The 25779-nt window shown below is 36.4% G+C and overlaps 1 protein-coding gene across 17 annotated transcripts in view; it reads right to left on the reverse strand.

Moving 5' to 3' along the window:
* The window catches only part of ADGRL2 (adhesion G protein-coupled receptor L2), a 193327-nt gene that overhangs the window by 139896 nt on the left and 27652 nt on the right, over positions 1 to 25779 (reverse strand). For all 17 annotated transcript variants that reach the window (XM_047794269.1, XM_047794252.1, XM_047794257.1 and 14 more), the window contains exon 2: positions 15801 to 15973. In XM_047794269.1, coding sequence (XP_047650225.1) covers positions 15801 to 15873 — 73 coding nt within the window. In that variant the 5' untranslated portion in view covers positions 15874 to 15973. The remainder of the gene's footprint in view (positions 1 to 15800; positions 15974 to 25779) is intronic.

Consider the following 25779-nt stretch of genomic DNA (forward strand, 5'->3'; position numbering starts at 1 on the left):
AAATATAGAGTTTACTAATTTTTTTCTAAATTGACATAAAGCAAGAGAGCAAGAGACAGAGAAAGAGAGGGACAGACACATAGAGACAACTGGCAAATGTTAAAGAAGATAAATTTAACCTAAATCCATGCATGTTTATTTTCCAGATATTTTCGTGTGATCATTTTTTTTTGTTTTTTTGCTTTTGGGGGCCGCACCCGCAGCATATGGAAGTTCCCAGGTCTAACTGGAGCTGTAGCTGCCAGCCTACACCATAGCTCACAGCAATGCCGGATCCTTAACCCACTGAGCGAGGACAGGGAGCGAACCCACGTCCTCATGGTTCCTAGTCGGGTTCATTAACCACGGAGTCATGAAGGGAACTCCCATACAATCATATTTTGAGGTACTACTATGAGCAGTCAAATAAGTCAAAATAATATTCTTATTCTCTTCCGATATAAACAATGAATATATGAACTGTGCTTATAAAGTACTACTGTTTGTTACTTTTCCACATATATACCAGATTATATTCATAAATATCTCTCCCCATAATAAACTACACCCTCTCCCTTCAGGTAGTGACTTGGATGATTATTCATCTGTTCTGGTAATGCAGCCACAGCACAGTTCGACCCCTTTCTGGAAATGTCCTATCTATCCTATAAAATGGCAAGCACTTTTTTTTTAAAAATAATGACAAACGTCCATTTGAACAATGGAGTAACTTGCTAAAATAAATATAAATCATTCAGGAATGAAGTTGATAAAATAATGCTTCCATCTGAGAGACACCATCATTGTTATAAAAGATGATACTGAACTATTAAATGTGAGGCTCAGAAACCAACACTTCTGAAACCACAAATCAATGCTGAGCATGTCAATGAAAACAAGTTTTCAGAACAGATCTTTTAAAAACAAAGTATTTAAAGCTAGAATACTTAGTAAGGCACAGTATTTTTTTAACTCTCCATTCTAAGTCAAACGCTTTCTTTCTAAAATTAACAAATACAGAAAATATTTCCTGTAGTTGTACTGTGCATTTACCTCAATTTCTACTAAATATAAAATTTGTCAACTTTTTTCTAAATTAGAGACATTCGGAGTTCCCGTCGTGGCGCAGTGGTTAACGAATCCGACTAGGAACCATGAGGTTGCGGGTTCGATCCCTGCCCTTGCTCAGTGGGTTAACGATCCGGCGTTGCCGTGAGCTGTGGTGTAGGTTGCAGATGTGGCTCGGATCCCGCGTTGCTGTGGCTCTGGCGTAGGCCGGTGGCTACAGCTCCGATTCAACCCCTAGCCTGGGAACCTCCATATGCCGCGGGAGCGGCCCAAGAAATAGCAACAACAACAACAACAACAAATAAATAAATAAATAAATTAGAGACATTCACAGCATATTAAAGCAGATATTCACTTGCAAGTGCTATTTAAATAGAGAATAAAAATTCTGACTTCCAGTATACATATGCACACATAGATATTCCATACACCCTAACATAAATATGTGTATATATGTAATTAAAAGGCACTTTATGAAGATTCCCCCAACAAAGCCATTTATCATAAGATATAAGCATTTCAATATTAATAATAAAGTTATTAAGAACACATTAATCAAAAAAGTAATACATTTTCAAATGTGATATATAAGACTATGCACCATTATCTATTATAAAGACAATGGTGCATAGTCTTTGCTGTACAGCAGAAATCAACAGAACAACGTAAATCAACAATAACAGAAAAAATAAAAACCTTTTTAAAAAAAGGATAAAATTTCCTCCTTCTTATAGCTAAAATTAAGAGAAAAACTTTCTAGTGACCAAAGAAGAAATTCACAAGCCAAGATCATAAGAATTTTCTAAATAAGAGCTATTCATCACTCATTATTTTTAACTGATGCCTTCATAATTAATTATCTTCTAAAGCATTTTCTCAAACCATAGAAAGCAAATGGCAACATTAGCTGGGTACGTCATTGGATTTCAAGAAGGAACCTCCATTTAGGGAGGGAGAAGAAGGCAACATTAGCTAACTTTGTGTTATTACCATTCAGATAATTTAAAGAACTATCAAAATCAGCAACTAGGGTTTGCTCCCATTGTCCTGCAGTAAGTATACTCAGCTGTTAATGCCAACGACTCCACTCCTGCAAGCCATACACTACGGTACAGCTACATTTATTTATTTTCCATATTCACACTGTCTTCAGGTGATAATTAATGAAAAGGAGTTGAGGGTTTGAAGAGCAACAAAGGGAAGAATGAGAAGGTAAGAATGAGAACAGAGCTGCTGGCTCTTAATTCCATTCGCTAGAAGAAGCTATGAGACTAATGAAATGTTACAGCTAAGTCTTAAAGTGGTCTTATTGATGCCATCAAGTGCTTTTTTTTAATGCTCTGTCCTATAACACAGGTTAGTAAGGAACCAAAGCAGCATCTACCACTAACAGTCATAAAGTGGTTTCATTCTGGTAAAGGTGTTCAAAATTATTGTGGGCTCTTGTAGTGGAGAATGTATTTAGGAAGAGAAGTTAAATGTAAGTTGTCTCCTGACTGTAGCACAATGTCAACCATGCCTTGTGTCCTTGAACTTCTTGGTATATAGCATTTCAGATCCATAAAAGAGTCTCTCATTTGTGTTCACTTGAAATGCATTCCAAAATAGAGAAGAGGTTCTAGTCATTCAATTTATTTATTTGTATTTCTCTTCTAAACCTATGTCTTGGAAGCTGTCAAACTGTATAGCGAGGATTATAAAGCAAATAAACATTACTTAGGAAGGTTTCCACTGACAAGCTTGTCCATATCTTTAACGCTTCACTACTCCCCTAAAACATGCAACCTAAGACACATTGATATAAATATCATTATTACAATGAAGTCAATCTTCCCCAAAGACCAAAATATCATTTAAAATTAAACTCAGTTCAATCTTTAAAAAAAAAAAAATTACTAGAAACATTTGTTTGGGACCTTGTCAGAAGGGTTTCAATTTTACATCATTACGTTTTAACTTGCCTAATCAGCTGAACAAAGGTACTTTATGTAAAATGATTCTTTTAGTTGCCTTAGCTACAAATCCCTGCAGGATACTATAATTGAAATCTACTCACGTAAGTTAGGAATAATTAGGGCCCCAAATTAAGCCAAACAGAAAGTTAATTCAAATAGTCAGCTGCTGTCATTTAAACGGCTATGGAGTTTTATTGTTGCTTAACATTTCTGAATGCTTTTAAATGTACTTTGTTCTTTTGGTCTTTAGTATTTAGTATTTCAGTACAAACACAAATGGGATCAAGAAACAAAGATTCTCCAGCCTTTAGATTGGAGTCACACCTATATCCAGTCTTTTGTCACTAAAGGTTTTTCCACTCAATCTTTGCTATCAGTCAATTAACAACACAGTTGAAAGGATGGAGTGACAGCTCTCAGAGGTGAGCTTTCTGGTAAATAAAGCAGGATCACACAATCTACGGTGAGTGCCACTAATGCAACCAAAGTAAGGGCTTTTGAAAACTAACAGGGATAGTCTCTATTTGCTTAAACTCTAAAACAAAGCAAAGGATTAAATGAGCTTCCTGTTGTAAGCAAACAAAAAGGAAAAGATAATGTCTACAACCCATACCTGAAGGAGAGTCTGCAAAAGCATGCCTAAACAGCTTTTTTTTTTTTTTTTGTCTTTTTTGGGCTTCACCTGTGGCATATGGAGGTTCCCAGGCTAGAGGTCAAATTGGAGCTACAGCTGCCGGCCTACCCTACGCCACAGCCACAGCAACGCCAGATCCCAGCCCGGTCTGCAACCTACACCACAGCTCTGGCCAACACAGGATTCTTGACTCATTGAGTGAGGCCAGGGATGGAACCCGCAACCTCCTGGTTCCTAGTCGGATTCATTTCCGCTAAGCCTTGATGCGAACTCCTATAACAGCTTTAATGATGGCTGCTAATCAGTGTGAACTGATAAATATTGTAAAAGTTAAAACTATTTTCCTATTTCAGTTTTTGTGTTCTGGGTAGTTACCATTCTCAGCAATTATGTGTACTCTGAAAGAAAAATAGCGATTTTTTTTTTTTAAAGGTAGGCCTATGGCTATAGAACTTCTGAAGATTATTTGAAAGTTACAGAGTTAGTAGCAAGATTGGTCCTTCTCTGATACATGATTTATATATTTCAAAATAAAGTCAACCTGAATATAGCTTTTCATTTGAAATAGCAATGATTTAAAAAGCTTTGAAATACGTGAATTTTTTGATCATCACCATTACATTAAACAATGTTAAACAATACATTTTAAAATATATTTTAAATATTCTGAGTGACAACCTTCATGAGATAAGAAAATACACCAAGGATCTGAAGCAAAATATTAAGTTCCAAAGAAAGAAAAACAGACTGGTAGTAAGTAGAGCTTGACAAAGAATAATCTTACATGCGCCTAAGTTTCTTCATCAGTAAACTGAAAAATTCTACAACTGCTCATCTTCAAGTTGTGATTCTAAGTCTAAAATTCTTCGATTCTAACCAAAAAAAAAGGGGGGGGGTACCTACAGCATGTAGAAGTTTCTGGGGGCAAGGATAGAACTCTTGGCACAGCAGTGATCTGAGCCACTGCAGTGACAATACCAGATCTTTAACCTGATGTGCCACAAAGGAATTTCATAAATTTTGGCAAAAATATTTTGATCTTGGAGATACCAATATAGAAGTCTCTTTGTTTAAAACCTGCTATTTACTTCCTTTTTATTATGGCTTTAAAATGCTACAAATCTAATCAACTTCATGAAGAAAAAAATGTAATTTATGATTTGTAAAACTAAAACAGATTGGTAATCTATCCTTATCTTTAACAGGAAAAGAAAAAATGTGCAATATTAATCATAAAGAAACATCTTTGATTAACGTTTAATACTTATGAAGTGGAAAAACCATTAAATGACCTCAAGCAGAGTTGTTTCCGGTAACCAGTTTACATTCAAGTATTTGCATCCTATTATACTTTTTTATGGCGCTAACACGCCAGGGTATTAATACTGAAGTGAAAATGACAATAATTCTTGGTTTTGAAAAAGACTTTGAGAAATTAATAAAATAGAAAGTTTTCCTAAATGGGTGAATAATACACACTTTGCATTACAGGGTTTTATAATGTTACCTTAAGTAATAACATTTGTAGTAAAATGCTATGAGAAATGATATTTCCATGTAACAGAATGAAACTAGGACAGATCAGTAGGGAATAGAGGGAACTATTAGGAAGAAAGGGTCAGGCTGCATTGTTACTCAGGGATTTTTCAAAACAAATCATCAGATAAAAGGTCAACGGAAAGTATATAAAATAGAATTAAAAGTGTAAAATAGGATAAAAATGTTTAGTAAAGTTCCAAGGTAGCTTAGTGTCTTTTTAAAACAAAATGAACTATAAAACTGAAAGTGATGTTATTTCTGTATTTCAGCTGTATTGTTAAGGTAGAAACAAACCTTGATTTGCAAAGGTAGAAATTATTACCATGCAAAAAAAAAAAAAAAAAACTCTTCTGATTTTCTAGACTAAACATTTTAATAACCAAAAACTCCACGAGACAGATATCCTCTCACAGACCAACAGCCTCAGCATCACCTAGATTATTAGAAATGCAGACTCTCAAGGACCATCCCAGAGCACTGAATCAGAATGTTACAGGATCCTCGAATGAACTGAATGTAGATTAAATTTGAGGAGCACTGTTCTAGATGAATAAGATTAAAGACATCTAGTACGACCTCCCTTAATTTTTTTCTCCCTGTACACATCTCTTCCTGAATCTTCTCCTTGTATTAAAATACATTCTCAGAGTTCCCATTGTGGCGCAGCGGAAACAAATCCAGCTAGTAACCATGAGGTTTCAGGTTTGATCCCTGGCCTTGCTCAGCAGATTAAGGATCCAGCATTGTGGTGAGTGGTGGTGTAGGTCGCAGGTGCATTGCTGTGGCTGCGGTGTAGACCAGCAGCTGTAGCTCCGATTTGACCCTAGCCTGGGAATTTCCAAATGCCAAGGGTGTGTCCCTAAAAAGCAAGTAAAATAAAATACACATTCTCCTTTCCTAGATGAACCTTCCTGTCCTTGCCCTGGATCCTATTTCCTTTCTGTCTGGAAACAAATCTCAGGAATCCAACACATCTATTATAAACAACCAAAAAAGAAAATTAGAAAAAGAGCTTTCCTTAAACAATAGAATATGCTTAACCTGCACCACCTGTCTCCTTCACTTCACTTACAACTTTTGAATCAATCTGCCACAAACAACTCACCGTTGCATTCTGTCACATAAAAGTGGGTCTCAAACACAACACAGCTTTTGCCCCCCTGCCACCAGCAACACCCCATCAGGCCTCTTTACTGTGTCTAAGTTATTAAGTCCTTAGACATTATATTGACTCTAGTATGCCACCTGGTTTAGATTTTAATACTACAAGGAGGAAAAAGAAGAATCAGGGGAAGTTCCCGTCGTGGCGCAGTGAAAACAAATCAGACTAGGAGCCAGGACGTTGTGGGTTCAATCCCTGGCCTCACTCAGTGGGTCGCAATCCGGCGTTGCCCTGAGCTGTGTGGTGTAGGTTGCAGATGCAGCTCGGATCTGGCGTTGCTGTGGCTGTGTGGTGTAGGCCAGTGGCTACAGCTCCGATTAGACCCCTAGCCTGGGAACCTCCATATGCCTCAGGTGCAAGCACTAAAAAGACAAAGACAAAAAAAGACAAAAAAGAAGAATCAGGAAATGGAGAGAGAATGAATGATTAATATAAACACACACATTAGATACAAAGAGATAGGTACAAAGCAACAGTAAGAAGCAAAATAACCAGCAAAATAAATGAGAATTACACTTCATCTCTTTTTGTTGGTAGACTCTATGCTTTATCTGAATCCCTCTATTTTTTCCCCAAGAAATTCTGGTGTTGACATTCCAAAAATTCCCCAAATGGAGAGCTTCTCCCTGGGGTATTTTAATCACTATTGTCCTGCTTGCCTCTCTCTGTCTCTCTCTCTCTCAATTTAATTACAACAAAAATCCCTTTAAAAGAAATTTCAGTAAACAGACTAGCTGCAAAATGGAATCATTTCAGTAGCAATATTACTGCAATCACAAGAATAGGAACATTTTCATTCATAGTTCATTCTGTTAGATATAAATTAGGTTACTTTTTCTCTCTACTTTTTAAAAACTATTTCCACTGTCCATCTTTAATTTGGGTATGTCCCAACTTCCTCTACTTTATCAGTTAAAATCTAATTCATTCCAAATAATTTAATTTTTAGTTTAAAATTAACTGAGACCTTAGCTCTCATCACAAAGTGAATTCCTAATGGATTAAAATTTTAAATAAAAACCTTCAAGAACTACAGGGAAATGTAACTGAATAAATATTTGATTTCAAGATACAGATTTTTAAGCATAAAAATAATGGAAGATCTCACAAAAGAGCTAAATATCAAAAAGTAAGGCATGGGGAGGTAAATACAGCAAATCAAGTAAAATATTGATAAAGTTGTTCAATTTACGACTCACGTCATTTTACTAAAATTATCTCTTTTGTTTGAAAGGTCAATTTAAAAATTACGAAGTATGAATTAAAAGGCAAGCATGTTTTTCATAATAAAAATGATAAAAGGATCTCATCAGAGTTTAAAACATACGAAAAGCTATAACAAAATGCACAGAAAAATTGGCAAAGGTAGTGAACAAAAAATTCAGACCAAAATAACTGGCCAGTAAATCCATACAAAATGTCTTTGACCTCACAATTTGCTCCCAAATTATGAATTTAATTTACAATCAGATATCCTTTTCACATATCAAAGTGTCAATTCTTTCAAAAGTTTAAAATCAATGTTGGTAAAATATACAGATTGGTAATTTCACATACCAATGATCAAAGTGAATACTGGTATAACCCTTCAGAAAAAGCAGTTTGAAGGATGAATACATGCATGATCAGAATTCTACAATTCCAGTCCTAGGAAATAACAAAATATGATGGAAAAGATTTGTATAGATTATTTTACTTATACTTGAAAGAAAGTAGGTTCAAATGACCAAGAGGTAGAGAGGGAGGATTAAATTATTCTTCACACATACATGATAAACAACAATGTAACTATTAAAATCTATTATCTAATTATATAGTGGCGTGGTACTACAAGTTACGAAAATACAAAGGGGAAAATCAGAATATAAAAGTATATGGAAATAAAGACCCTAATTTTGTTTTATACATTGTAATTTTGTTTTATCCATAATATAAATATGTGTGTTAGAAAAAAAAGGGGGAGGGTATATGGTGGTTATATCAAGGCCTTAGAAATAATGAACAATTTTAAATGCTTATCTTTAAAAAAAAATTTTTACTACAGCTGATTTACAATGATCCATCAATTTCTGCTGCTAAATGCTTGTCTTGATTTTCTTTCTTTTTATCTTTTCTCATGAGAGTATATTATGCTCAAAATAAGGAGGGGGGAAAAACTTTTAAGAGAAATAAGTGTTCAAAGCAAGAATAATGGCACACATAAAACTCAAACTCAGTAGAGTCCCATGCTGATAAAAAGGGATTATAAATGCTGTTTTTGCTTCCTGAAGCTCTGATACGGAATTCCCTCTTCAGCCTTACATTTTAGCCAAAAGATCCCAGGGCCGAGGCTAGGTATTCTCCTGGAATCATTTCTGTCAAGTTGACAAAAGGAGTTCAAGAATGGGGTTGAAAGATGTCATGAGATATTCACTAATCCACATTGATGTCTAATACATGTAGACTGCACGGCTGTCATATGTCATTCTCTGTCATGCAGGAGGTGAAAAGAAAATAAAAGAGTACCATAGGGTACCAAGCATATGCTTCAGTAAGACACTCCCTTAGTAACTTGGCGGATAAACAGTTCTTCGAGCAATACCAGGTCAACATTAACACTCAGATGTGTTATCTTATTCTCGAATTCCGTAAGCTAGTATATAAAAAAGTGAAAAGGTGTATTAATTCAAAAAGTGAGGCAAGAGATTCACCAAAACTGAAACTACACAGTAAGGAGTAATGAACACAGTTACAGTTCAGCAAAACTAAGATGCTTTCTTTACATGCTTCCTGTGTTTTTGAGTCACCTTTAATACATTACTGATTATTTCGAAATACAATAACTGTGATAAAGGCCTAAGATGAATGTAAAAGCAGCATTTCAAAAATTTACTCTTGTATGGCCAAGTTTATGACCTCTTTACATTTAGCTAATAACAGATTATTAAATAAATATTTACTGCAGTCTTTTCTGTCAGAAAATAGAGGTCTGTAAAAATTCAAACAGCTAAGCAATACCCTGTTGGGTGGCTGTTGTGTGTAGTAACACACTGATTTATAACACTTTTCCACCAGCAATAGACCTATCAGTGAATCAACAAAGGTTATGGATAAATCAATCTTTTCTAAATCAACCTTCGCTGGAAAGATGCAAGAAAGGATGAAACAGGGTGGGAAATGAAGTTTAGTCTTTTTTTTTTTAATTTCAAGTCATATTCAAAACTAATATACTATGCTTCTGAATCCTAGTAGGAATACTATAAAGCATTTGGTTTCAGAAGCAATGTCATATAATATGGAAGTGGCATTAATATTTATATTCCTGAAACAGGAATTACATCACTACCAAAGCAGAAGAAAGCTAATGCAATCAAATTACATTATAACACAATAAGAGTATTTAAACTGTCCTATGAGCAACATAACCAGGTACTTTTTTTTGTCTTTATAGGGCCGCACCTGCGGCATATGGAGGTTCCCAGGCTAGGGGTCTAATTGGAGCTGCTGCTGCTGGCCTATGCCACGGCCAATGCCAGATCTGAGCCACATCCGCGACCTACACCAGAGCTCACGGCAACACCAGATCCTCAACCCACCGAGCGAGGCCAGGGATTGAACCCAAAACCTCTTGGTTCCTAGTCGGATTCGTTTCCATTGCACCAGGACGGGAACTCCTAAATAGGTACTTTTTTAAGGAGTAAAAATCACATTGATCTGTACTAAAAAATAAACAAAATCATTTTTAAAAACGAATTGTTTTAAACCAATTTTAATTTACATAACTTACAAATGTAAAAAGTAAGGTTACACTGTCTATGCAGCAAACACAGATATGCCTTACAATTCCTATGAATCTAATGGGAGTTGTGACTCCCACTAAGTTTAATGAGTCATAGAGCCAAATCCATGTATTGTGCTGAAACTTTACCCCCTAAATTTAAACTAATCCTTTAAACTAATCAAATATACTGAACTGAACAACAGTAGTCAATTTTGCTAGACTGGGAAATCTAAAGTCAATTCATCATTACCATAGCAAGGGCCACATTGTTAATCCCAATAAGAACAAGGTTACCACAATGAGAAAGATAAAGTAAAGCAAGGGTTTAGGAGCCCTGAAAACATTAACATTTACCCTTAACAGAAAATACATTCTGTTTTTTCCAATCTGGAGTCAATTTTCCAATTTTTTTTTCTTTCTCCATACATCAAAAAAAAAAAAAATTCCTTTGAAGCTTAAAATTATGCCCAAGGAATCTGATCAGAGGCATAAAGAACATATGAAAACATATAGACAGAAACTCCCAGTAACTGGTTACCACTTCTTAATCAAAGTGAATTAAATCATAATTTTTTCCCAGAAATACTTTTAAAAAGTTACTTTCTATCCATATTCATGCACCCCAACAACTCACCTTAACCACTACACACATACAATATTCTAGAGGTTCTTAAGTGTGATGTTGAGAAACATCAGCCTCATCCCAGAGATGGGTCAGAAACAGGAATGTTTGGGCCCCACCCCAGATCTTCGAAGTGATTCTGCTGCTCCTCGAGTTTGAGGACCACTGCAATACTTATTCCACCTCCTCCCTGTTCTCTATGTTGACTTTTTTTTCTCCATCACGATGTTCACCCCTGTCTTTACCTAGCTTGTTCAGTTCGGATTGAGATGGAGCTCAAGCAATATCATCACTTCAGGCTACAAGCCTTCCTTTTCTGACACTGACCCACCCACTCAACTACCCTTTATCCTAATGCCTCTGGTACATCATCATGGAACTTATCCTGTTATTACAACTGTTTAACTACTCTAACTATTAAGACTATGGTCGTCCTCGAAGATTTATGCTATTCACGTGATGGATACAGAATAAGTAAGTGTTTACTTAAGCCAGGTATTCTCTTAGGCACCTACACATGGATGAAAAACAACAGAAAGGATTCCTACCCTTGTGAAGGTGACACATTCGTGTGTTTATGTGCAAATATAAATTGTGTACATTTTATTACATGCATGTGTAAATAAAAGAGTGAAAGATAAAAAGAATAAAGATATATACATCCAAATGAATTCAATCCTTCTAAAGTTCAACCTTGGAGAACAAAATTACAATTCCTTCCACTACATTATGGACCATTCTGAAAGAAAAAATATTTATATGCCCAAACCGGCTTTTAAAATTCATATATGACTCCTAGATCTACGTTTTCCCTGCCACCCAACTACCAAAAAGACCCTACTGCCAAACATTTTTTTACTAAGATACCATTAACATAGACATCAGCTTCGAGAATTTAAAAGTACAGTGAAAACTATTTCTACAGCTATGTTCTTAAATTTTCTTGATGTATATAAAATATCTAAAGCTGTACCTGGTATATCTAGCATTTAAACTTGGCATAGTATTTTCTTTGAAATAAGGATAACCAATAATGTTAGGTAAACTAAATTTTTTTTTCTTTTTTTGCTTTTTAGGATCACACACTGTGGTATATGGAGGTTCCCAGGCCAGGGGTCAAACCAGAGCTGCAGCTGCTGACCTACACGACAGCCACAGCAACACCAGATTCAAGACAGTCTCCGACCAACAACACAGCTCAGGGCAACGCCAGGTCCTTTAACCCATTGAGCAAGGCCAGGGATCAGATCGAACCCAGATCCTCATGGATACCAGCTGGGTTCATTTCCTGAGCCACAATGGGAACTCCCTAAAATTTTGACTAATTAAATCTAACCACATAGTCACTGCATAAAGAATGCAACCTGAAATCCATTTTACCTACTTTGCAGAAGAACTGCTATTATTTGTAACATGTCACTTAAGCAAGCCTTCATATATCTGACTTATGCTTGCCAGGGCTCCATTATATAGCATAATTTAATTCTCTAGGACACAAAAATTCAATTTACTTTCCTACTTACTGATACATGATTCCACAGTGGGTTACTAGGCTTATAAAAATTGGCCAAAAGAATCAAAGCACACCAATTGCTCAACAATACTGACTTTTGAAAGGCTTGAGGTTAGTTCTCTAGGAATAAAACACATTTTAAAAGAAACTTACAAAATATTTTGAAATTTTGGTCTTTTATAATCACTTATTATTTGAAAATTCTAAACCTAATTTTCAAAAATACACAGGAGAGAATTTAAGAATAAATAAAACACTGTTCCTACTTTGCAAAAACAAGTAAATTTTGATGGGTAAGACATCAAAATTAGTTTTTAAACACTAATTGACAGAACTAGAGACAGCAATAGGCAATAAGCTAATTGTACAACAATTAAGCCTTTATATAATTAGCTTTTACCATGGTAAAACTTAAAAATGTTAGTGATTTGCTCTTTAAGACGGACCCAAAACATGACAAATCTATGTTTGGACATGGAACAAATACCCAATTCTTTCCTGCATATGTGAAGTTTACCTCTCAGAGGCACAGATGTAAAATAAATCCAAAATTATGTCGAGCCATTAAAATCAGATACTAAGGTAAAACACTACTGTTAACAGGAGAAAAGAGAGCTCTGAAAAGGAAGGCACAGTTCATGGCTGAATACAATGCACAGCCCTGTTTTGTTTTTTCAATTAACAAAATCTTAATTCACGGCTACTCCTTAAAAACCTAAGGTCTGGTTTCTATTGAAAAGTCAGAAAACTGGCAAAACCAGACGAAATACTGGAATGGCAATCACGGGGCCTCTGGCAATCACTTTCCTGCCTGCTGCAGACCTGCGCTGGCCTGTGGCACTCAAGTTACTTTGCTGGCTTGGCCAAATAGGTAGGTATTTGCGGTTCAGACCCCAGTATGAGACCACCAGCTCCTTTGCAGCAGGTACTGTGCCCTTGTGCAGTTCTGAGTCCTAAACATCTGGCTCCATTTAGTCACTCAATGAATGAGGAAGGGGGGAACCTAGAAAACCTTAGCTGAGTTTATCAGCAAGGATCCAGGCGCTGATACAAAAAAGTGCTCATCTCTAAGAGACATGAAAAAGTAACAATCCCGTAGGGCCTGGAAGACACTTAATGGCTGAATGATTAAATTTATATCTTCTTTCCTGTGCTCTCATATCTAACTTTGATTGGTTTTCTCTGTAGGTGTTCACAGAGCATTACTTGCTATCTGGTAATAAAGGACTAACATGTCACAGAAAACTTTACTAAGACAAAAGCATGTGACGCTGGATCAATGTTCTAACAGTGCAGGGCACAGTAACTGTGTATACTTTCACAGCTAGCAGTGTGGGTTTGTCCTAGCTTCTCATTTTACCTGTAGGAGGGAATTGCTTCAAAAGCAACACCCCCTGGCCTGATGCGCCAAAAATGAAATTTCTCTTAACAGCAGATATGAATCCTGACCTGATAGGTGACACTGGAAATAAAACTGCAGTATCTCATGAAAAAGTCTCTGTTTGTTAGGCCCCCCTGCTGAGTTAAGCTACTGTGCCAGCAAAGTGGTCTCTATCTTGATTGGAAAATTTCCATTATGTGGACTAATGAGCCATTGATCCGCACCTGGAATCTTTTTTAAATGTATAAAAACATTCAAACATAGCAGCAAGAATTCAGTTAGTTCCCCTGACCCCCCAAAAAAGAGATGCAAAATTATAGACTATACACAAGATTTTCATAACAATCCAAGCCAGAGATTCTTATTATTAAACTCGGTTTCTGCTTGTTGTTCTCATTACAGTACTATTCAGACATATTACACTTTTTTTTCTTTTTTTTTTTTGCTTTTCAGGGCTGCACCCTTGGCATATGGATGTTCTCAAGCTAAGGGTCGAACCGGAGCTACGTGGGCCAGGCTTACACCACAGCCACAGTAATGTGGGATGGGAGTGGGGTCTGTAACCTACACCACAGCTCACGTAATGCCGGATCCTTAACCCACTGAGCGAGGCCAGTGATCGAACACGCATCCTCGTGGATCCTAGTCGTGTTCGTTAACCGCTGAGCCACAAAGGGAACTCCAACATATTACAGTTTAAGGTTAAGATTTGATATATCTTTTCAATGCTGATTCAAAGAGCAATATCTTCTGAAAATAACAGATTAACCTGTTTGTAACTTTCATGTGTGACTTAAATCCCGGTGAGCATTATTTACTTGCTGAATACAGAAGTTCTTTTAAAATTTTCTTAAACTTGTTAAATATTTTGAAAGTAGGGAATGGGGACAAGGAGAAATAATGAAACATAATTTTTGGAACGAGCAATCTAAATAGAATTATTCTGGGAAAAAACATTTTGAACTTTATTACAAAGACAATGGAATAATAAGCTTCTATTAGTTGACAGTATGCTTCCTTTTTTCCACCTATCACTTTATAAATAGGTACAAAGCAATTATTTAAAAGTACATATAAAACCAATTTTAAAATATTTTCTTCAAGAATATTTAATTGGGACCAAAAAAATCCATTGTATTGTATATGCATTTCTCAGAGATTGTGCATTCTTTCACAGATTTTACAAGATTAATACATTTTCATGCTGAATACAATGACCAGCACTACTAACTAGCTATAAAATTAACACATCTTAGCTCCAAATTAATTTCTGACCTCTCTCTCTAAAAAGCACCTGGAAGGATGTTATTTTCACATGGAAATAATATACAAAACTAAAAAAAATTGTATATCAGAAAATCCATACAGTAATTAATAAATGATTGTTCTAATTATTTCGTTAATTCTCTAAAGTGTATTTACTTCTTTAAAAATAAGGTCTATCTTCAACAGCACTGGAAAGGTAGCACTACAGAAAATAACCTTTTCCAGAAAACTTTAAAAAATTTTATTTTGGAGTTTTCAAACTACAACCACACTAAAGCAGCAGACAAAACTAGAGATGAAGTGAAAGGGTTGCCACAAAATACTTTCAATCTTACTGGAATAAATTTAGTCAACAAATGTAAAATATATACCAAAACAAAGCTTTCATTTCGTTCTCTCAGGAATTTACAATGATTATATTTAGAAATGCATGGAAAATATGAACTCAGATTTATAGCGCATTCTATAATATATAGCTGTGTAATCGAAATAATTCGACCACCGGAAAAAGAATATAACTGACATTCGGGAAATCTTTTTAGCAGTTATTTATGAAATAGTTTTTTAAAAAAAAATACTCGGAGTCCCGTCGTGGCGCAGTGGTTAACGAATCCGACTAGGAACCATGACGTTGCGAGTTCGGTCCCTGCCCTTGCTCAGTGGGTTAACGATCCAGCGTTGCGTGAGCTGCGCTGTGGGTTGCAGACGCGGCTCGGATCCCGCGTTGCTGTGGCTCTGGCGTAGGCCGGCGGCTACAGCTCCGATTCAACCCCTAGCCTGGGAACCTCCATATGCCGCGGGAGCGGCCCAAGAAATGGCAAAAAGACAAAAAAAAAACCCTCATTCTAGCCACTCTGTATAAAGAAGATTGCATAGTTTGTTTTCCCAAACTTAAAATATAAAATGTAAACTGTATCTTACCTTCTGTATTCGGTAAGAAGCTGATTATAATGATAAACCACAGACTTCGCATTCTGCAACCAGAAGACACCATTATTGATCCCTTTAAATATTTTCTTTGTATTCCTTAATGAATCTAGTTATAAATGCCCAGCTTCATCGAACCCAGCAGTCTGCATCATTGATCCTCATATCTGAAAAACAAACAAATCCATCATTTACTCTATGGTCCTGCAATGTCACAAAAAATGAAAAAATAATAATAACAACTCCTCTTCCCCCACCTTTCTCCTACATATAAGAAATAGCATATATTTTGTTCTACATCCAAAAGGCAGCTGCTCCTATACAATGGATGTCTGAGCCTTGCAGTCAAAGCCCCCCCAAATTTACAGCTAATCAGAACATATGAATTCACATAAGTTATATAAATTCCTGATGAATTTTTCTTTAAAAGCTTCAAAAGTTGGAGTTCCCGTCGTGGCGCAGTGGTTAACGAATCCGACTAGGAACCATGAGGTTTCGGGTTCGATCCCTGCCCTTGCTCAGTGGGTTGATGATCCGGCGTTGCCGTGAGCTGTGGTGTAGCTTGCAGACGCTGCTCGGATCCCGCCTTGCTGTGGCTGTGGCGTAGGCCAGAGGCTACAGCTCCGAGTTGACCCCTAGCCTAGGAACCTCGATATGCCGAGGGAGCGGCCCAAGAAATAGCAAAAAGACAAAAAAAAAAAAAGAAAAGCTTCAAAAGTCATCCTAGAATAATACAACTGTCTTTCAATGCCACTATATTAGTCATTTTATCAAAGTACTACCTTTGATAAACAATATTTCCAACAAAATTTCATGGATACATATAACTTTTGTGTTTGTTTCTAGTGATGGTAACAGCAATATTATCTACTGTTATCCTGTTACCTTGCAAAATGGATTAGAGATATAATGAAAGTTTATTTTTCTATTCGAGGATGTGCTAATGTTTTTTGGCCATGCCCGAGGTACGTGGAAGTTCCTGAGCCAGGGCTCAAACCCCTCCCACAGCAGCGACCCAAGCTGCAGCAATGACAACACAGGATCTTTTTTTTTTTTTTTTTTTGCTGTTTTAGAGACACACCCACAGCATATGAAAGTTCCCAGGCGAGGGGTCAAAGTAGAGCTGCAGCTGCTGGCCTACTCCACAGCCACAGCAATGCCAGATCTGAGCCATGTCTGCAACCTATACCACAGCTCACGGCAGTGCCAGATCCTTAACCTACTGAACAAGGCCGGGGATCCAACCAGAATCCTCATGGATACTAGTCAGATTCATTTCCACTGCACCACAACGGGAACTCAACAATGAAGGATCTTTAATTCACTGCACCACAAGAAAACTCCATAGGTATACAATTTTTAATACATAGCTGTGCTTAATATAATAATAGTATTCCAAACACCACATTCCTAAACACCACATATCAAATTATTATTTATCTGACCACTAGTTATTCACAGAGGGAGCAGCTTAAAAAAGTGATTGTTTCTTAACTATTTTATTTTAAAGTTTTAGATGTTCATATATTGGTTTTTCTTATGGCAAAACTTAGTAAAATCAAACCTATAACCTCAAGTAGGTTAGTCCACCTACTGGACCCAAATAAAACCCCAGACCATGATGATTATATATCGAAGGCTGCATCACTCTCTTAATTCTTTTATTTTTTGGACACGCCCATGGCATGCAGGAGTTCCTGGCGCAGGGATCAAACCTGAGCCACAGCAGTGACAACATCTTAACATGCTGAACCCTCCGGAAACCCCACTGCATCACTATTTTTTAAAAACTGGGGAAGGGGCAAGGAATATAAAAGAGCCAAGTCTAATTCTGACTAGCCCTTAAGGGCCCAGTTCTTTAACTGGAGAGGATGCAAAAACTTCAGAAGTGATTTAATCAGCATTTCTTTCTCTTTATATTTTGTCTTTATAGGCCCACACCCACAGCACACGGAGATTCCCAGCCTAGGAGTCGAATTGGAGCTGTAGCCACCAGCCGATGCTACAGCAGCAGCAACTCGGGATCCAAGCTGCATCTGCAACCTACACCACAGCTCACAGTAACACTGGATCCTTAACCCACTGAGTGAGGCCAAGAATGGAACCTGAGTCCTCATGGATGCTAGTCAGATTTCCACTGAGCCACGATAGGAACTCCCCTTAATCAGCATGAATCAGTTCCCAGGATCATGTGAAACCAGGCCATTTGCTGGGTTCTACTGAAGTGTTGTGCTTTTCTCTAGGGAGCGAGAGGAACCACAGAGTAAATACCAGCCTTACCACACATGACACAGGCAGCTCCCAAATATAACCGGCCTCCTGGTCTAACTTCTGAGGGTAAAGAAATTACAAACTCTTCCTTTAAAGTTTTGCCAAGCTATCCTTAACCTGGTGCGATTAAAGAATTTTTTAAAAGTGGAGCAGTGAAGGGAATAACCCTCTTCCCCCTTAAGAGGCTGTGTCTGTAACTCAAATAAAATGAACTCTTTCATAATTTAGGTGCTGTCACTAAAGCATAAAGAACATTTAGGAAACAAAAATTTCCTGGATAACTTTCAGTTCTTTATTTCACATTATCTGAGCTACTCTGCATCTGCTACATGCTCTGTGCATCATATGTGATTCTATATTCTACTATCAGTACCATCTAATATAACTTCAATAAAAAAAGGGGATAGATTCTAAATGGTTTTGAACATTTGCCATGCTCTAAAGTCACTATTTTGCTTCAACAACAAAACATCAAAAAGAATGTAAAAAGTTAATCTAAGGCTATTATCTAATGTCTAGAAATAAAGATCCAAAAAACCACAAATGAAACTAGCAGGATATTTCTGTAACAAGGAGTTTTATTTTTTTTATCATGCTTATAGTTTCTGAGATAAAACTGCTTCTCTATGTACATCTCCATGTGCCATAATCAGCCTAGTTTCTTTAGCTCTCCCTAAAATCTATGAAGACTATTGGGTATCACAATGAGAGGAACCAACTCTAACACCACCTTTGATGCATCTCTGCCCAAAGAAAAAAGACAAAAAAGGGAAAAGCAAGCTTCTTCCTCTGAATGCCAAAAGTATAAAAAGAGGAATGAAACATCAAAATTAATCTCTTGGAGATGCAGAGCCTACAACTCTGCAGAACTGGCTGCCCCTCTATTCAGTTTTCACTCTGAATTCCCAAAGACTACTCAAAAGACAACACCAAAAGTAAACCTGTAACTGCTGTGCTGTGTACCTGCTTTAAAACTGCAAGCTATTTTCTATAAAGCACAGAGGGAAGTCAAATAATTTCATGACCTGTCACATCAAAAAGACTAATCAGTGAAAGTTTCCTATATCCCACAGACTGGTCTATGATCAGATGAAACAATCTGAATAAATGCGATGTTGGATAAGGTGCATTAATTACTAGAAGTAAAATTAAGTGAGCCTTTGGAATGCTCCTAACTCAAGCAAAGAATTCTGACTCTCCAGGTTTTGGTTGTGATGGGTACTTTCATCAATGCACTAATGCATACAGGCTGCTTACCCACATGCACAACTCTTGAACACATTTCCTCTTTCTTAAAGCAATCCAAGATCAGTCTGTCTTTGGTCATCTGCTATTTGAAAGAGTCCTTGTTTGTGGGAAGAAAGAGAAGGAAGAAATCAGGGACTGATGACTGCCTTGTAGGAAACAGCTGCCAAGATAGGAAAACCTCTGTTAGTGAGGGGAAAAGGAGGAAACCACACAACCCAGACCGCTTTTGTGGTCTCTGGCCAGGACGGAACATGTTACAAACTGATTTTAACCATACTAAAATTTCAGTGTATTCTTAAGATCTAAATGTGAAACACGATTTTAAGGTTTGAGAGTGTAAAACGCAATTTTAAAAGTATACTCTAGTTAACAAACGGACTGAGTATAAATGATGGTTTCCAACAAACAGAAACAGATTCTGGAATGTAATAAAATCATGGCTTCTTTTACTCAAATAAAGCTTCAGACCACCTGTCTGTGCAGTAATATATATGTGTATATAAAAATTTATTTTTCTCATTCTACAACCTATATCCAATCACTTTACATCAAACAAAATTACTTTCAAAGGCTCAGGCTTTAAATGCAATTTTGAAAACTCAAAAGATTTTACTGTTGTGATCCAAATTAAAAGCATTCTTCCATTAAGAAATGTTAATGCAAACCATAATCGCAAAAGGACAGAATGAATAAATAATCAAACATGGTAAAAACTAACTCCAAGAAAACATTGCTCCTAAGTCAAACTAGAACCACAAGACACTCACAAGCATAGATGTAGCCAAAAAACTGCAAACTGTGTAACTACCTGAGAAATGAAGCTCAGTAAAAGTTTCTCACCACCCAAAATGAAAACAAGAAGCAAAACCAGAAAAGGGCTATCAAATGTCTTTTCAACAAGGAGAAAGTGATTCCTCATAGGAAAAACCACTTTGACTTTGGGCTTTTAGAAAAACTCTTGTCAAGAACTTCCAGGAAAAATTGAGAGCGTAATGGCACGCACAGTTCATTTCCTAATAAAAACAGAACATGTCTAAACTACAAGGGACTATGATTTTTAAAAATACAAGCTACGTCTAATGTACAGCCTCCTCCTATGTCTTTTCTTACCCTTCAAATAAGAAAATTTAAACAATTCATCCTAACCTTGTTTCTATAAACTACATGCCATTGTCTACCAAACCTGTCAAGATTTTCTTTTTAGATCAATGTAACTATTACTCTGTCATGTAAAAAGTCAATTAATGCATCATTACTACGAAACTTCCAAAGCTGAATAGTGATTTCCAGGAACATGCCTCAGCATTGTTTATATCCCTCAATGCTTTATACACTACTTACAATGTACACTTAGCTGCAGCCTTTCAGACATTAACCTGCTTATATTTATTAGCTGCATTAAACCGCCTGCCTTAAATTGTCAGCAAAATTAAGGAAATACTATGAAACTGTGTCAGTATTTGTATATTTACACTACATTCACAGGAAATCACACTTATGATGTTATCTATTTGGCAAGAATAGAAAAAAGAAAACCTATTTGTTGAAAACCCATGATAGCATGTCTCAAATGAGTAAAAGATCATTTAAAATTTTCTAAAAACACTTAACTGAGGTTGATATTCTCTTAAGTGCATAGCCACTTTAAAGAATCATAGCTAAAGCTTTATCTTTGATTTCACAGACAGTGAACTACTGTGCACACCGGATATTAAGCTCAAGCTACTATAAGCCTGAGGAGAACAAGAGAAAAGCAAAAGAGCCATGGAAGCTGGAGACCTACACCAGAGCTACTCATCCTTGTTATTATGCACTAATGCTGTGTAAAATGAAACATTAATGCTTTGGGTCAGCCTAAAGTTCTATGTGCTAAATGTATGTCAACTCTAAATGAGAACTAAAGATAGCTGTACAAAATCAGTCTTTCTGATCTAATTTGTACTATAAAAGTATAATAATCATTACGGGACAGAATGTGCTAAAAAAAGAAACCTGCTTTTCTACCTTTTACCAAACCAATAGCAAAAGGATGATACTAACCCCACTCTGTCCCCACTGCAAAGGTTTAGAAAATGAAAAATAAATTACAGAATTTCACCTTGTTAACACAGGAGAAAACATTGACACACTCTGGGAGCTTTCTTTCAGTAAGCTAAGTAAACCCTTGTTATCACTTATCAGAGTCTTTTTTGGCTCTAGACATCGGATGTTCTTTTGCCTTTGAGTTTATTTCCATTAGCTTCACAAGGATAGGTTTGGGGTTGGGAACACTAACTGAGATTTTAAAACCACGTGACCAACCACTAGTCGCCACCCTCTCTCTCCATTTCATTTCGGTGGACACTGGAATCAGAGAACTTCAAACTATTTCTACTGAAGTCCTCTTAACATTCATTATTGGTCTTACCCTTTATCGAAACTTCTTCCTTGTGAAGGTATAAATTCTCCTACAAGAGGGCTTAGAGGAGGAGCAGAAAGGAGGAGAGTTCAGGAATGCGCTCAGTAAATTACATCTGCTATCTGCTATAAGATCTAGGAGGTATGCTGAGCATGCAAAAGAGGCTTGTGGCCATGGATGCTGGAGGCACAGCACAGGGCAGTCTGCCATTCTCTTCATTAAAAGTCTTCCAGTTGAAATAATAAAAACAAATGGCTGTCATTTCAAACCAATGCAGGGGACATTTTATGACTGAATATAAAGTTGCAAATGAAGTTTCAAAAGAAAAGGAAAAAAAAAAAGAAAGGCTACATGCTCAAGTGCAAAATATTACCTTATATAACATGATGGCTGATGATCTGCCAACTTTTATATCAAAAAAACCACAAATCCATTTGTTTAAAATGTTCTGCATTTATTGTTAAAATTATAACATAGAAGTTAGATTTTCTCCTTTGGGGGAAAAAGAAAACTATTTTTAAATAGCAGTCCTCTCCAATGTTAAGATATTTTATTTCCTCTTAGCTCTCCAATCATCTAGAATTCTCACGAAATTTTTTAAGTTGAATATAAATTATAGGTACAACGGACAGAAAATAGTTCCTGAGTATCTGCTATGCATGAAATACTGTACCAGGCACATATCACTAATCCTTATAAAGTGAATAATATATAGGTAAGAAATCTGAGGCTCAGAAAGGAAACTCCTTTACTAAATAGAAGTTACTCAGCTAGCAGGTAGCAGAGTTTGAATTCCAATCAAGGCTAACGGAAGGACATTCTTTCTTAATTGCTCAATTATTCATTTAGCAAACTTTTACTGAGAATCTACCACATGCTGTGTACTGAGGAACAAAACAGACAAAACTCCTAACCCTCAGGGAGAGTACATTCTAGCTCAAAAATACCTATGTGTATTGCTTCATGAAATCTTCATACCATCCTGAAAAAACGTAAATTATTATCCCCAATTTGCCTTAAAATGAGACTACGTAACCCAGTCAAGGACAGTGAATAATAGCAGGACTGGAAAATTAAGCCAAGGTTCTAAAATCACTATTGCCACTGATTAAGTAAGTAGTTAAGATAAACCTACTCACTTTGAGTATTTTATTATCTTTCCCTTTGGAATAAAAAAACAGAAACAGAACAAAGTCATTCTGGGATTACGAAAGTGATGAAATACCATAAGAATAATGAGTTGATTTTCAAAATGTTTACATGTGTAAAACTAACATCCCTTAGGTAATGATAGCTAAATGTTCATTTTTAGTATTTCCAGTTGAGCTATCTTAATTTTATTCATTTATAGTGCTATTAAAGCGCTCACAATATATGTAATAAATTAATAAATTATTCTAGATCAATGAATCTTAGGCGCCAAAATATCTGAGAAGTTGCTTACACATCAAAATTATAAACCTAAGTATCTCAAACATAATTAACAATGAATCTTAATAGTCATGGAAAGAATATTTTAATGTTAACATCTATGATATTATGGAGTCATCACTGTTGAGGCAAAGAGAAAAGAAAAAAAATTCCATGTTGCTCATAAGATGCAATCTTATACTTGGCTCACTACACTGGATCCTTTGTTCATTAATCATTGTTACTAGCCATTCCCTGAATCAATATTCAGATTCCCTCTTGGTCTATACATACAACCACTAAATGAAATAATAATGACCCAGGATCTGTCATGTATTAGATCACCAATATCACTATCGGGTATTTCTTAGAGATAATGAGGTAATCCGAGCAAAATAATTCAGATGAACTTAAAAATAAATATGAAAAATTAACTACAAAGAATACACAGTAAGAAGCTGAAGGAAATTGTTGTGAAGCATATAGCATATTGCCTTTTATAAACAATAAATGATAAAACTCATCTGCGAGCTACATTAATATATATATAGTGTCATCACAACTTGAAATAAAATAAATAATACTAATACTAAAACTGCATGGAGGCCAGTTTAGGTCAGTGACTAGTGATTACATTCTAGGTATTTTTGATACTGAGTACTGAAATGAGTGTCCTTTGTTCATTTATTCTATTTGCTTTCTATACGGGCCCTGTGTTAGAGTCTAAAGGAATTATAAAACAGATGAAGATATGCCTGCCACATTCAAAAAGTTAATAATCTTTTAAGGAGAATTAAATATATATGAAAATGACAAAGATCCCAATTATGTACTAATTATAATTGCTAAACTCTCAAACTCTTAAGGCTAATTCAGGTATTTTCTACCAAAATAATGAAAGAGAAGATGAAGAAAAGCAGTTTATGGACCTGTGTTTCCCTTGAGATGTGTACCTAGGTCAACCAATATCAACTTGACATAAAGAGCCCGACTGAGATCAGGAACACAGTCTAGAATTCTGATCTAACCTACCCCTTTGAGGACTGGGACAAATCACAATCATCTGGGCCTCAAGGTCAGCAACTATACAGAAGGGCAGGAATATACAATAAATTCACTATGCCATTTTTTTCTCAATTATTTCAATTACACATTTACGGTCCTGATTCCATCTTAAAGAAGACTCTTAGGGACGAATGCAATGTTTCAAAATATCTCTCAGCAATTACTCTAATAATTCAGAGTTTAAAAATTGTAGTCAAGAGAGTTGCTATTTCAAAAAAATTTTTTTGAAAACTACTTACAGATTATTACATTAGCAGCCATAGTATAATAACCTGAGACTTATTCAATTCACATATTTCACACTCTGCCTTGGAAGGAAAACTACATGATAAAAAAGCAAGATGACACCAGGGATTTCTTCCAGAAAAAGCAAGTTCCTGTGCTTTAGTCAAGGCTAGTCTCCTTCAGGTCCTACATGCCATACTATATATTCTGTGTCTACAAGCAAAACTTAAATTAATAGCATTTTACTGAGTGGTAGAAAAAAAGTATTAATTATTTCTGAAAAATTCACTATATCCGAAATCACGTTGTGGTCTAAGTGAACGAACCGAACTGACTCTTACTTCCAGTGTTAGACTGAGATTCTATGTGCTCAAGCGAGGCTGATTCCTCTAAAGGGCTTTAGAAGATGTATAGGAGGTCAAGAAAAAATATTTATAGACACTATTAAAAAACAGTAATGTACTAAGTTAATTTGAATGATTGTTAAATACTAAAAAAATTAAAAACACAACTTTGCTTCATTATAATAAACTTAATGTTTCTTAACCACTCAATCATGGATTGAAGGAGGTATATTGTTTTTGGAAAAGCGACTTTTGACTTTAATATATAATTTTTTTTAACCTCTATTAAAATTTCAAGTAACAGAAAGAGGTAATAAGTGGTGTTAAATTAAAAGAAATATAGGTTATAAAAAGCTGAGAAAAACTGACTAGAAGCTTGAATTCCTTACTAAAACTCTCCTATTTGGGAGTTCCCGTAGTGGCGCAGTGGTTAACGAATCCGACTAGGAACCATGAGGTTGCGGGTTCGGTCCCTGGCCTTGCTCAGTGGGTTAACGATCCGGCGTTGCCGTGACCTGTGGTGTAGGTTGCAGATGCGGCTCGGATCCTACGTTGCTGTGGCTCTGGTGTAGGCCGGTAGCTACAGCTCCGACTCGACCCCTAGCCTGGGAACCTCCACATGCCGCGGGAGCGGCCCAAGAAATAGCAAAAAAAAAAAAAAAAAAAAAAAAGCCTCATTTGGTAAGACATATATTTTAGCAGTATTTCAACAAATCTTTTTTTTTTTTTTTTGCTATTTCTTGGGCCGCTCCTGCGGCATGTGGAGATTCCCAGGCTAGGGGTCGAGTCGGAGCTGTAGCCACCGGCCTACACCAGAGCCACAGCAACGTAGGATCCGAGCCGCATCTGCAACCTACACCACAGGTCACGGCAACGCCGGATCGTTAACCCACTGAGCAAGGCCAGGGACCGAACCCGCAACCTCATGGTTCCTAGTCGGATTCGTTAACCACTGCGCCACGACGGGAACTCCTCAACAAATCTTTTTGAGGACAATGTATCCCTTGTTGCT

Source organism: Phacochoerus africanus, chromosome 8 (assembly GCF_016906955.1).
Source record: "Phacochoerus africanus isolate WHEZ1 chromosome 8, ROS_Pafr_v1, whole genome shotgun sequence".
Classification (NCBI taxonomy): domain Eukaryota; kingdom Metazoa; phylum Chordata; class Mammalia; order Artiodactyla; family Suidae; genus Phacochoerus; species Phacochoerus africanus.